Genomic DNA, 14,348 nt, shown 5'->3' on the forward strand with positions numbered 1-14,348 from the left:
GCGCTGCGACGATTTTTTTACGCGACGTTTACTGGCGCACTTTGGTTGGCAGCATCTTGGTCCAATGAGTGTTGCTGCTTCTGCGTCTTGAGAGAAAGGGTAGGGAGGTGTTTCACTGTCATCAAAAATAAAGAAAAAGCGGATGCATAGAAAATTTTCTTTCACACATAGGCGCATCTTTGCATCAGTCGCTGAAAACGTAGCAGACTTGCTTCAGGCCACGTGGTGATTGCCTATTTGGAAAGATGCCGCTGCGTGTTCCACTTGACGAAAGAAGGCACATTGTGCGTTTATTTATAGAGGGAATACCTCAGCGCGAAATCTGCCGCCGAACCAACAGGAGCCGGACTGCCGTGAATAGGATTATTCAAGCTTTCCGCGACGATGACAGATTCACAGATATGGAGCGCAGTGGGCGTCCAAGGGCCACGACTGAGGAAGAGGACCGCCTGATTACGGCCGCCATCGTGGCTGATCCTTTTCAAAGTGCAGAGGATATCCGAGAAGCGCTCTCGCTCACGGTATCGTCTGAGACTGTAAGAAGAAGGCTGAGTGAGCTTGGCCTGCAGTCTTTCGTAGCAGCACAGAAGCCCTGTCTCTCAGACAGCCAGCTACAAGAACGACTCATGTTCGCTACAGCAATGAAATATTGGACAACAGAGAAATGGGGCGATTTCATCTTTAGCGACGAGTCAACTTTTTCCACGCGCTGGGACCAACGGAAGCGGGTTTGGCGTCCACTAAACTGCAGGTGTGTTTACAGTGTATTGGCAGTTAATTCGCGAAGGTAATTCTGCATCACAACATGTTTCACGTAAAATGAGCTTTTGGACATTACGAGATTTTTCTGTAGTGGTATTATGTTGAAAACATTAACGATTGTTTCATAGTACTACTTACTCTGAAGCTAATTAAAAGCTGCCAGTGGGTCTTTCAGTACTATCTAATGATGTTTGCACGTTTTCTATTGCAACTCTATAACAGCATTATAAAGTTCATACGCAAGAGGAATCACAACATTTTTAGACGCGCCGCTGGAACCCAATTGTATGCTATTTCTTGCAGATATCTGCCTAATTACACACAGTGTTCTATCCAGTGGACGGTGTTCCGTGAGCGTGTGGGGAGCAATCAGCAAAGATGGCCTTGGTCCCCTTGTGCGTCTGGAAGGGCCCTTCACTGCGTCACGGTACTGCGACGTCATCACTAGACACCTCGTTCCGTATGCGCTGGACGGTCCCTTCAGCGACGGCTGCTATTTTTTTCAACACGACCGCAGCCCGATCCATAAAGCACGTATCGTCCAGTCATTGCTAGAAGAACATGCTGTTTGCCAGCTTGAGTGGCCTCCATGCGGCGCCGACTTGAATCCCATAGAAACTGTCTGGGGCATGTTGAAGAAACGGCTGTCCACACGAACCAACCGCGGCCGCACGGCCGATACGCTGTGGCAAGCGATCGCACAAGAATGGGAAAGCCTGCGCGGTCGACCGGAGATTACTGAATCTTTGTACGAGTCGATGCCCACACGCATCAATAAGGTGCTAGAAAACGGCGGACATTTCACTTCCTACTAGATCATTGAGAGACCTATGTTTCATGACACTTCTGTAAATGTCTTGTGAATAAATTCATCCCCTTCAGACACGAATTATGATGCACTGTCTGCAAATGCGTCAAATGCGCATGGCATCATTTCAAGACGCTCACTATTACATTCCAAGAAAGAAGACGAAGCAATGTGCTGTTTTGTGCGAGTTTCAGTAAAAAAAATTAATTAGCGTATAACTCATTATCTAATTATTCTGAAATCCGTCAGCTTCAATGCTTGCATAAAAAGAATCAACTATTAGGCCCGAAACGCATGCACACTTGCTTTTTTCGGTTGTATTCGTGTCGACCGGAGAAAAAAAATACTCTTGACGTTGGTCTTGGAACGCGGCACGTAGAACGATTGTCTAACATGGTAGTGTCTCCAGCAAAGTGATCATCTGCAGCAATACGCAGGACAATGAAGTTAACTGACCGCTAGTTGTCCCATCAGGAAGCGGACACGAATGTGCACACTGAGTTTTAGGTCATTTGAAGAAACACGTGGCGTGGGACGCGCCTCCGAAGTTCGAGTCCCCAAACGAGGACGCCGTGTCGCAAAGGGTTATAAAAAGAGTCATCGCACCCGATTATTTCTTATTTTTCTAAATGTAACCACTATAGCAGCGCGGTGGTTCGGGCTTTGCGCAGCAAAACCTGGGCGCAGGCGATCAAATCCCGGCCGCTACTGTCACTTAAGGTGGATACACACGGGAGGGCAAAATCCCGCCTGCTCCGCGGACAAACAGTGACGTCAGCACTTGAATCCGGCGCAGCCGAGTTAGGTCGCATTCGCACAGCCGGACCGCCGTTTGCGGAATCCGCGTGCTTACTCTCGACTCCAACGTTTATTAGCAGCTGCGCGTTTGCATACTCGGCGTGCCCTATATGTCATAGTGCTATGAATCCCTCAACAAGAACCAAAAGAGAGACGGTTGCCTCGTCACTTAGCGTTTTCTTGTGCACCTCACTCATGTTGAAGTCACGCAGGCTGCGCGGTCTGAGTAAATAGAAATGCGCGCGCAACCACGACTCGCCTTTTCCGCTGCATCACAACAAAATACACGCGGTCAATGCTGCACAACGAAATCACACGTGGCTCCAAGCCGATAACACGCCATCGTAGCCACGCCAATGCGTCCGATGTTGACAGATTTGACGCTGACTACGCTAAATTGAGGTCAGACGACCGCCAAACGGACGGATGGAAATACCGGCGAGCATTTTCAATCCGGACCGCGAGCGGAGGAGCCCGGACTAGGCGAGGGCGGCACGTTTTGATGACGCGCGCGTCACGTGATACGCCATCCGCTGCGAAAATTCCTCCTCCGTCCGGTCGTGTGAATCCACCTTTAAGGTGGATACACACGCGAGGGCAAAATCCCGCCTGCTCCGCGGACAAACAGTGACGTCAGCACTTGAATCCGGCGCAGCCGAGTTAGGTCGCATTCGCACAGCCGGACCGCCTTTTGCGGAATCCGCGTGCTTACTCTCGACTCCAACGTTTATTAGCAGCTGCGCGTTTGCATACTCGGCGTGCCCTATATGCCATAGTGCTATGAATCCCTTAACAAGAACCAAAAGAGTGACGGTTGCCTCGTCACTTAGCGTTTTTTTTTTTTTTTTTTTTTGTGCACCTCACTCATGTTGAAGTCACGCAGGCTGCGCGGTTTGAGTAAAAAGAAGTGCGTGCGCAACCACGACTTGCCTTTCCCGCTGCATCACAACAAAAGACACGCGGTCACTGCTGCACAACGAAATCACACGTGGCTCCAAGCCGATAACACGCCATCGTAGCCACGCCAATGCGTCCGATGTTATCAGATTTGACGCTGACTACGCTAAATTGAGGTCAGACGACTGCCAAACGGACGGATGGAAATACCGGCGAGCATTTTCAATCCGGACAGCGAGCGGAGGAGCCCGGACTAGGCGAGGGTGGCACGTTTTGATGACGTGCGCGTCACGTGATACGCCATCCGCTGCGAAAATTCCTCCTCCGTCCGGTCGTGTGAATCCACCTTTAGCGATGGGGGAGGAACGGAAAAATTCTGCCTACTGACTAAGCATCTGTGTCCCATGGCTGCCTCACCGCTCACTCACGCAATCACGAAAAAAAAAAAAAAACAGCGTGGCTACGCGAAAATAGAACTGATAACAGCCGAAGAATACGCTGTCTGATTACTTGTACTGATATTCTGCTCTCAAAATATAAGCAAGTAGCCCTGGCTAACAAAGAGCGCGTCACGTTGAAAGAGATAGGTAGAAAATATTTGCGCACAGTGCGAAAATAGACAGGCCATAGATTTAAGGAGGGATGCGTCTTCAACGTAGCGCTGCTGTCGATCGCTGGTGACGTAGCGGAAGTGTCGCGAAGAGGCTCTTGGCCACGCGCTCGCGTGGTCCGCAAACTTTTGTGGTTGACTGTACATGAGCGTGTGGAAAATTTATAACTGTATGGGTAGGCGACAGAAGTGCGAAATGATTCGACGAACACCTCAACAGCCAGACTATTACAGCTTGGTTTGCATAACACCATGGCCGAATTAATCGAAGCCCAGAAAGTCGGTCAGATCGAACGACTGAAACGTACATCGACAGGAAGGCACGTACTCAGACAATTACGTTACCCAACATCGGAGTTTGCCCCACGAGAACCCCTGTCAATCGCCCCAAACATCAAAGAAAACATTACAGTGGCCCCCATACCTCGGAATATGCACCCCGAACAGCATAAAGGCAGGCGCACTGCACGTGCAATGGCACTACACCGAGCATACGGCAACGACCTCGACACCTTCTATACAGACGCCGCGTGCTACCCGGACATTACAGCCAAAGTGGTAGCGGTGGCCGACTGGAGGGGCGAAGCACTATTATCAGCCACAATACGCACTGACAACTGCACGGAAGGCGAAGAATGTGCCATAGCCCTCGCCATCAGCGCTCAACCCCCAGATAAGGTCATACATATTCTTACAGATTCCCAGCAAGCATGTCGAAACAACGCACAAGGACGGATTTCACCGATCGCTCATAAAATTCTACACAAGAAGCAAAACATTCCGCTTGTTCACCTAGTCTGGACACCTGGGCATGCGTCTCTCCCTGGCAATGAGCGCGTTCATGCGACAGCCCGAGGCCTAACCCTCCAGGCACCGGTGGAAGACCAGTCCAACCCAGACAAGGTGGAAATGATACCGCTTACATACACGCATATACTACAACACCACAGACTATCCCGTAGAACATTCCCTCCACCACACGTGAAGCTAAACCGTGCAGATGCAGCCGCTTGGCGCCAGCTCCAAACCAATACGTTCCCCAGCCTTGCTCTCCGCCACACTTTTTACCCTAGCCAGTACCCCGACAAATGTCCTTTCTGTGGTGGTCACCCAAACTTCTACCATTCTACGTGGGAATGCTCCAAACCACCCGGCTTACCTAGAATACCCAACCCCTCCCCATCCCAGTGGGAAGCCGCTTTTTCCAGCACAGCCTTCGACGACCAGCGATGCCTGATCGACCGGGCCAGCCGGATAGCAGCAGCAAATGGGGCCCTGGACTGAGGGCTCCACCCTCTGGGACTTCGTTTTAAAACATCAAATAAAGTTTTCTACTACTACTACTACTAACACATTTACTGCAACTTTATTGTACTTAACGAAGAGCTTATTCACAGGCGGAAAACCTTCCTTGACAGAGGTTTATGCGACAGCGTCAAAACTCGCTCTACAGTTGCATTTGCATTCCCAGCCCAATTCGCTATAAGAGGCCTCAGCAACGTTTTAAAGAATACTTTGAAAAGCTCCTCAGTTTGAGCGTGGTCATTTCATTCACATATGAATTGTCCACAGTGAGTGAGATGTGGAAGCAAGGCTGACGTCAGAAGGTGGCACAACTTGCTGCTTTTTCTGACGTCGTCTGCCTTCATGACGCGCTGAACAAAGGTGCAGGTGAACATACCAGCGAGCTGTCGCTTGGCTCCTACTTGCTTCCTTTCCCTGACGGCCCCTGGCGAGAAATATTCTTCATCCAGGCTTCCAGACGCTGTAGATCGCAGGGGAATTTGTGGTACTTCACAGTAGCGTCTCTTCTCGCGTTCCAGTTGCACAGCGGCACACAACAGCTTCGCGGCATTACACCGCTAGAAAAAACCGTCTGCCACACACGCGCACTCCAAACAACCGTAGTGAAGCACAGAAAACCTAAGGCAAGCTGCTCACACACACGATCACACAAAAAAATCTCACGAGAATGCGCACGAAAGAGCACACCAACACGGATAAATCCTGCGGCAACCACATTGTAGCACGAACCGGCGTCTGCCTTGTGTACTGTAGCAGTGGCGCCCTCACCAAAAAACAGCGGCCGCAACTGTCAACTTTGCCGAGACGCGCTCGCCCATTGACGGCGACGCGACGCAGCAGGCCGCACCTGTTTTTTTTATCCAGCGGCCGTGGTTAAGGGTAAGCTCCGTTTGTGAATACGTACCTCAGTTTGACCTGCCGAAGAGGTGAGCGCCATCTGGATGGTATTTTTGCAAGTAATCTACCCGGGCGCGCCGTTGTTGTATGGTATAAATGCTCGATAGTGCTCGAAAAGAGGTTTTTGTTTGAGTTTCCTCGTAACAGGATTATGTTTTCTCGTACATTCAAATTACAATCCGACGCTATCATGTTTGTAGGTAGTGGTTAGGTCGTACTTTATGATTTTTTGGCGGATGTTACTTTGACAACTTCAATTAGTTCACTAAGAACTCTGCGCCACGCGGAGGGCCTGCATGGTCGGGGTGACTCGGGATTATTTTCTCAGCCGTGGACGCCGGCGCCGACACCGACGCCGAATTTTTTCGACACGGCGCCCTAAACGCTATCGCGTTAAGAGGTCAAAATATAGGTGGTTAACCACTGTTGCACTCACTCCTGTGAAAGCAGGACGATGGACGGCTTTCACAATTTGCGAAGCAGGCTATCGGCATCGCTCTCACTTGATGGAGCAGAGACTCTTTCTTTTTTAGAGGCTGTTCAGATAGAAAAATTGTGTTTACAAATATTCACGCGCTTTTGGAAGCAACCGCTGCAGGTGTAAACACTACCGAGGGTGAGTTTTTCGTTGCACCACAAAAAAACTGGGCCCTTTCATCCTTTTAAGTTGGTGGAAATGCAACTGGTGACGCCGCCCGCGAGGTTCTTGTCGTGTCGGCGCTAGTTATTTTCGTATTGTTTCGGATGTTTTCACTAGTGTAGGTGGTCGACGCTGTGGTGCACTATCCCCACCACGAAATATTCGACGCGGAAAAGCTGTGGGATGCAAAAAAGCGCAGCAAAACGGAAGCAATTACCACTGAACGAGTTGAAGCTACGCAGCAGAGCCATTTCATAGCGCACCATTGCCCCCAGAATAAAATCGCATGTTTTGAAATTTTGGAATCACTTTTTCTGAGTTTGTGCTGTTTGGCCAATTTGCACTTTTCGAAAACCTAACGTTTCGAAACTGCAATGACAAACTGTTAGCAAAATTTTTTTCAGGCTCAAAATTTGGGAGCGACTAGACTGCTACTTGAATTTTTAAATTGATTCTATAGAATAAATGTCTAGATTTCAGGAGCAGACTCAATAAATAACAAATTTAATCTTCAAGTGATGTGGTTTCTACAGAAATTTCAAGTGACTGCTGCTATTCGGTAAAATAGAGCGTTCAGAAGCTAGTTATTCACAAAACATTGATCTGTCTTTATCATTTTTAAAATGAAAGCTTTCCCTAAGACTCATGTGCTCGATGGGGCATGCGTAAAATATTTTGAATTCGCGCTCGAGTGATCAAATTTACCACATGTTCTAATGAGAACAAGACGAAGCATCCTGCTAAATGTTGCGAACGTCGGTTCAAAAGTTGACCTTTATGCACCGCATCGCCTCTTAATATCCCCTGCAAGGAATGCACGAGCAAATGATGTCATGTCTCCGTGCAAATCACGCAACAACTGCAGAGGAGAGTTAGTTGGGCTGTAAACACTAAACAATAGCAAATACTTGCACCTAAGCTTACAACTAACGGATTCTGATTTTCTTGCCTGACGCAAGAGGACCACATGTTCTTTTACGCCTAATTGCATTGATCAAAAACGTCCGCATCTTTAATGTCGTCATTAACCACGTTTCGGTTATTACAACTTTGTTTGGGTTGTGCCGTAAATGAATCACCTCGAGCCGATCACTTTTGTTTAAGACACTGGGTGCGCTTTTTATGAGGATTCGTAGTTCTTTATATAGGCATTTTGGCCAAAGTAAGATTTCCTTAGGAAGTACTTTGGCAGTCGCGAATTCTCGTGTTCTGAACCTGAGTTGAGTTCACCTCGCCTGCGCATCTGTCCAACTTTCGTAGCTGCTTTTCAGCTCCTACACTATGCCACGGAATCTTATGTTTCATCAAAGTGATACGCAAGTATTGATTTTGTACAGATACTGTGGTCGCCTTTAATTTATAAGCATTTACAAGCAAGTGCGTAAGGATTTGATTAACGACCGCAGTGCGAAGTTCGTTTACTGTAACGAAGTTTCTTGCACTCAAAACTTCGTTGCTCACTCTGAATGCTCCAGCAAAATGAGCATCTCGGCCATTGCTTGCCCGACCGAAGAAGCTTTTGCAGCACAGAATTCACGAAGAAGTTAAATATCATCGCGACATTGCCTGGAATTTCGGTCAGCAATGGGGTGGTCGTATCCATTTCAATTTGAAGACATTTGCACCTGCAAAATTTTGCATTTGATCGTTCTACTATTCCGTCCTGTGAAGCTTACTGGTCGCAGGCGGCTGGCCTACCGGAGCTTCCATGCCAAAAGACGTTGCAACAATTGAGCAATTTATTCACATTATGCACAAAACTACATCTTGGTGTCGCCTTCCGAAACCGGTTGGGGCTTCTCGCATGCATCCCGGGCACCCGGCTTGATGTACTTGTAGAAGCAGGCCATCACACCGAATACCACCATGTCCAAAGTCATCAGGCCACTATACATGAATGATTCGGACGACTGCAAAAGGCACGTTTGTTGGTTAGCCACCTGCCGTTTTCATCTTTGAGTTCTCTTAGTCAGTGCAACTATATTTGGTGTTCCATCAGCCATGCACAAAGATAAATTCGGCTATAAACAGATAGTATGCTGTTAGCATGAGGAGGTCTCCAGTAATAAAAAAAGTAAGCTTTAGCACGGAGTCAACTCCGATTTCGTTTTTCAATATATGAAAAGCGCTCAAATGCTCTCATGAGGCAAGCGCTGGACACATTGGAATGAAATTTCATGCAATTTAGAGAGAAGTTTAAATTCTAGAAAGTGTAGTAAGCAACATTTTCATTTAGGATTTTAAGCTTTTTTTTAACACAAATTGCAGAAAATCCGTAAGTTAAAAACATTGAAACATTAACTTTTCAAATCCTCAACTATGCATCAGAAAGAAGTATCGCACTTCTGTAAGCTGCATTTGTTACAACATCTAAACTGACCAAATTTGTGTATGAATTTACCGCCTAACCCCACAAAGCCTGAACACCATTTCACATCAAAGAAAATGAAAATTACTTGTCTACATTTATTTATGATTATGGAGAGTACATTGGCACGATGAAAGACCGCGATGTTCAGGTCAGATGCCACGATAGTATTCTCTTATATTCTACTACTGTATCTGAGTTAATCCACTTATTTTAGGAGTTACGTAGTCCTACATCGTGTGACATTGATGGTATACAGATTACACCTGTAAAACACATCTTAGACATTATCGCACCGGTTTTAGTATACTTTTGCAACCTCTGTCTGGTATCTGGGGTATTTCCTACAAAAATTCAGATCACTACAGCACTGTTGAAAAAGGGTTATAAAACAGATATATAATTACAGACCTATTTCTATACTTCCAATATTTTCAAAAGGAATTGAGAACGTAATATTTGGGGGTATTTCATATTTCTTAGAAAAACACAGCTTGCCAACTGACTGTCAGTATGCTTTCTGAAAAAGGAAGGTCAACCCAGCTTGCCTTACTAGAACAAAATGAATTGATATTGAGAAACTTTGAATTGAAGCTTCTCACGCTCGGGATTCTAATCGACTTCAGTAAAGCATTTGACTCTATTAATCATGAACTTTTACTAAAGAAGCTAGAGTACAACGGTATTCGTGGTATTACTTTAGACATAGTCAAATCTTATTTAAAGCAGCGGAGCCAACTTGCTGAAATTAATGGCATCTGCTCCCAGATCCAGCAAGTAAAAGTTGGAGTTCCCTCGGGGAGTATACTGGGCCCCGTTGTTTTTTCAATGTGTTTGTGAATGAACTTGTTCTTGTGGATAGTCAACCAAAATATATAATCTACGCAGATGATACTACTCGGCTTTTGTTTTGCCGAACAATATTGCAAGCCTAATTTCAACCGCAAATGCTGTCCTTGCTAAAATACATAGATGGTCACAGGACAATGGCTTAAAAACCAAAACAATTTTATTTCAAGCCAAAACTAAATGTGTGAACTTAGAGACCGTCATTTTAAACGGATCTTCAAGAAGTGAGCTTGTCCGGTCTGCGGAAACGCTAGGTGTGTGTTTTGATAGCCATATGTCATAGACTGATCACATAGACTTCCTTGCAGCAAAACATGCGCAAGTCATTGAAACACTGTTCAGTTTAAAACCGCTGCCACGCAAAGTCAAACTTCTCATATACAATGCTCTCTTCCCGTGTCGCATAGATTACTGCTGTCTGGTGCATATTCCTGAGAATGTAAGCCAGTCAAAAGACGAAGGACAGAGGAGAGACACAACGACTGGCAGTCGTTGTGTGTGTCAGGTCTCTCCTTTGTCCTTCGTCTTGAGACTGGCTTAAGTTCTCAAGAATATGCACCAACAGACCCAGATCGAAACTATACTGCAATGCTGGTGTCTAATGTGGAGTACGACGTCTGCTACAAATTATAAGTCCATTATTCCTGCTTCAAAAAAAAAAAAGGTAAATCGTACTATATGTAATGCTCCAGCAGAGGCTGATAGTGCACTTCTCCTCAAAGAGCTGAAATTACTCACGCTGCACTCTTGTTAGACTTCAGGCTGTCGTTAGCCTATCATAAAGACGAGGAACAAAATCAGTCAAAAATTACGTCCTTAACGCAGTTAATTAGAAGCAAAACAGAATACAGCACACTGTCGCCTGAACACTGGCATGTGCCCCACCCTAGCACTAATTATGCTTTTCAAATGTTACATCATCGCTTACCACGCCTGTTAAACACACTCATGAGCAATAACATAGATGTGACTTCTTGTTCTGTTTCGCATTGATATGAGTTTTCCAGCGATATTTGAACACGACCGAATTTGTTGTTTCATTTTTTTCACTGCTTTTGTTGCTCATGTGTAAACAGCGATTTGATTCGATTCTTTTTTTTTTGTAGTCTTTTCTTATACTGCATTTATTTTTACTGGCGCAAGTTTAAGCCAACATTGCATTCTATTGTTATGTACTGTTTGTGTTGTCGGTCCTGAATCACTGCCTGTGCCTGCCGCTGCTGCCTTCAGATTGGGTTTTAATGGCCGTCAAGTCGCTGTGTACAACTTTTCCCTCAAGTATCCCATAAATTGTATGTTTATGGAAATAAATTAGGGCAATGTAAATTTCAACGGGCCTTCCAATATAAATTTTGCGAGGTTTCAAATCGTTATCTTTACAAAGCCCATGTCGCCATTTGTATGGCTTAGAATTGTCAATAAATAAGCATCCAGAGAGAGGTCAGTCTCACAGTACACAATTGGCGAACGTACCGCCACACTGAAGAACCTCGCCTCTGCGATGATGACCACGATGAGATTACCCACGGCCACGGTGAGCAGCCAGGCAGCCTGCAGCACAGATTTCATCGAGCTCGGTGCCTGCGAGGTGCGAAGACACAGTTTGACGGTAAACGGAGAGAGTGAATATTATTTAGAGAAGAGGGAGCGATACCTTCAACGAGTCGTGATTGATGCAACTTTTTCTATTCAAGAACCTATCCACTGTCGGTAGCCAATGTTTTTATTTTGGTCATGAATTCTTGTACTGCTATTGCCGGGAAAAGAGCGGCAAGTATATAGCGCAAGTTTACAGTGTGTCTTGAGACAAAACTGAGTTATTGGAAGAACACCGTCCACCCCAAACATCCTAATATTGCCCCGCCCTAAAGCTAGACTGTCGAGGACAACGAAGCAAGGAACATGGGCAGCACCCGCCGTTCAAGACTAAGTTGGCACGTGAGCTCACAAAATATAGAGTTGGCCTTGGTCGCACCGCGATCCTGTCTCATATTTGATCGTATTGCAACACTGGTGTTGGAATTCACTGCCCGGGACTCCTCTGCGGAGCGGTACTTGCAGTCCCGTTGATACTCCTGTACACCGCTACAGTTCCGCCTTAGGCCTGAGGTAATCTCCCTGTGCCTTCCCTAGCCAAGTAGAAACCCTTCTTCTGGCGGCGATCCGGTTATGGTGTTGGGCTGCTGAGAACGAGGTCATGGGATCGAATCGCGGCCACGGCGGCCGCATTTCGATGGGGGCAAAATGTAGAAAACACCCGTGCACTTAGATTTAGCTGCGCGTTAAAGGGTGGTCCAAATTAATCCGGAGTCCCCCACTACGGCGTGCCTTATAATCATATGGTGGTTTTGGCACGTAAAACCCCATGATGAAATTTTAAATTAGCCGGCCCTTCGCATTCAATATCCCCGCATTCCGGGCACCTTACACAGTGATGCGTTAGAGGACGTCGATGATTGGCTAGAACAATACAAGTGCGTAGCTAAGGCCAATCATTGGACGTCAGACCTTAAGGTCTCAAATGTGTACTTCGCTCTCGCTAACAGCGCTCGTAGATGGTACGGAAATCGGAAGGCCAAATTGCCTTGCTGGAATGACTTTCATCAGCAACGTGTAGACACTTTCTCAAGCAGTGATGGCCATCATTCTGCACGGCAACTCATTGAGTAGCGTACACAGAATCCCATTGTGATCCTCATCATGTTCACGGAGCACATGTTTCTCCCTATTCAGCCAACGCCGAGATGCCTGAAGCTAAGAAACTCTGCCATCTGATGCGAGGCGTCAATGAACATATGTTTACCGGCCTTCTGAGCAACGTACCGCAAACGGTCACAGATTTCATTAACGAGCCTACGTTATTGAGTGAACACAGCAGCAAAGGTGCGACAAGAACGACCGTCATAACAACGCCTTTCTGTCACCACAAACGGAGAGGAATCCCTGGGTGAGCTCAACCGCGAGTTCGTTCGTGAGGAGATTCGCACCCTCCTTATTGCTCTGCAAGAACCTGTGGTGGCTTCTGTCCAGGAAGTTATGCGGTATACAAGCAGCTTTGCCCTACTTGACTCTTTAAACTACGCGACGCCTGTACGCGACGCCTGTACGCGACGCCTGACGCCAGCACCGTACAACCAGCCATAGTGGACCTCACCATAGCATCCGTGGTGACCACACCCTGTCGTTGCAAACCCCGTCGTAATAACAACCATCGAGATCGCAAGGGACGCTCACCAGCCGGCCACTGGTTCGTAAAACGCATCCTTGTGCTCGCACTGTGCAGAAGCCGGCCACGTTTACCGTATTTGCCCGTATTGTAAACCAGGCTGCCAAAGATTTCCACCTGGATTTATCCAAAACCGACGTTTCCATTTCGTCCCAGCCATTCGCTACACCGAATCGTCGATCATCCCCCGCTACCTGCGCCGAGCTTCTGCTGCACCTTCGCAGTAACGCTGACGTCATCTGGGGCAGATATTCTTGCCCGCGTCGGGAATAGCAAGAGCACCGACCTCTGGAGGTAAGGCCATCGAGATGCTACTACACCCTGAGCTCCACCAATGCGACCGGAAAATACGACGTCGATGACCACAAAATAAATCTGTAGCGTCGACCTTACCATTTGTATAGATGGACGTACCAGCACGTGACAGCGCTAGTAGATATTGGCGCGGACTTGTCTTTATTGAAAGAAGAACTCGCCGACTGCCTTAAGAAAGTCGAAACTCCGTGGACAGGTTCTCATATAAGAGCTGCCGGAGGCTAGCGGCTGACGCCTACAGGAAAATACATAACTCACTTCGATGGTGGCTATACAGAGCATGTCAGAAAAGTATTGTCAATGAGACGATTAAAAACAATTTATTGGTGAGATCGGTACAACACATTAAAAGGTTTCAAAACAGCGCCCTCCTACGTCGATACATCGCTTCCAGCGAGACTTCCAGGCATCGAAGTGGTCACGGCAGGCCTCTTCCGAAATTTCCTTTAAAGTCTTGGTGCAAGACTCGGACTTTGTCAACTGTTCCGAAATGATATCCTTTCATGGGAGTTTTCAAGCGCGGAAACAAAAACAAGTCTGAAAGAGACACGTCAGGACTGTATGGAGGCTGCAGAACCGTTGGCACCTTTGAATCAGCCAGGAAGCAGGTCACCAGGAAGGCGGTGGGGGCTGGCGCGTTGTCATGGTTTCCCATCGCCCCCGATGTCAGTCCGGGCGCGATGAACCATTCGTTTGAGTCTCTTGTGCACTTCCACGTGTAATTTGGCGGTTACGTTTTTGCTATGTGGTACAAACTCATGGTGGACGAGCGCCCTATCTAAAAGAACACAATGAGCAGGGTCTCGACTTTTGACTTCCTCATTCTGGCCTTCTTGGGGCGAGAGGACGCCAAGCTGTGTGTCACTCGAAACA

At 47.0% G+C, this 14,348-nt stretch overlaps 1 protein-coding gene across 3 annotated transcripts in view; it reads right to left on the reverse strand.

Annotated features, from left to right (window-relative positions):
• Window positions 1-8,442: 8,442 nt before the first annotated feature.
• LOC119456152 (solute carrier family 15 member 2-like) overlaps window positions 8,443-14,348 on the reverse strand; it is a 322,715-nt gene continuing 316,809 nt past the window's right edge. For 2 of the 3 annotated variants that reach the window (XM_049664623.1, XM_037717785.2), the window contains 2 exons: window positions 11,408-11,515; window positions 8,443-8,627 (listed from right to left, as the gene is read on the reverse strand). In XM_049664623.1, the coding sequence (XP_049520580.1) occupies window positions 8,478-8,627; window positions 11,408-11,515 (258 nt within the window). In that variant the 3' untranslated portion in view covers window positions 8,443-8,477. Of the gene's footprint in view, window positions 8,628-10,672; window positions 10,708-11,407; window positions 11,516-14,348 lie in introns of all 3 variants that reach the window. The other variant, XM_049664629.1, reaches the window with a different exon arrangement.

Source organism: Dermacentor silvarum, chromosome 1, assembly GCF_013339745.2.
Source record: "Dermacentor silvarum isolate Dsil-2018 chromosome 1, BIME_Dsil_1.4, whole genome shotgun sequence".
Taxonomy (NCBI): Eukaryota; Metazoa; Arthropoda; class Arachnida; order Ixodida; family Ixodidae; genus Dermacentor; species Dermacentor silvarum.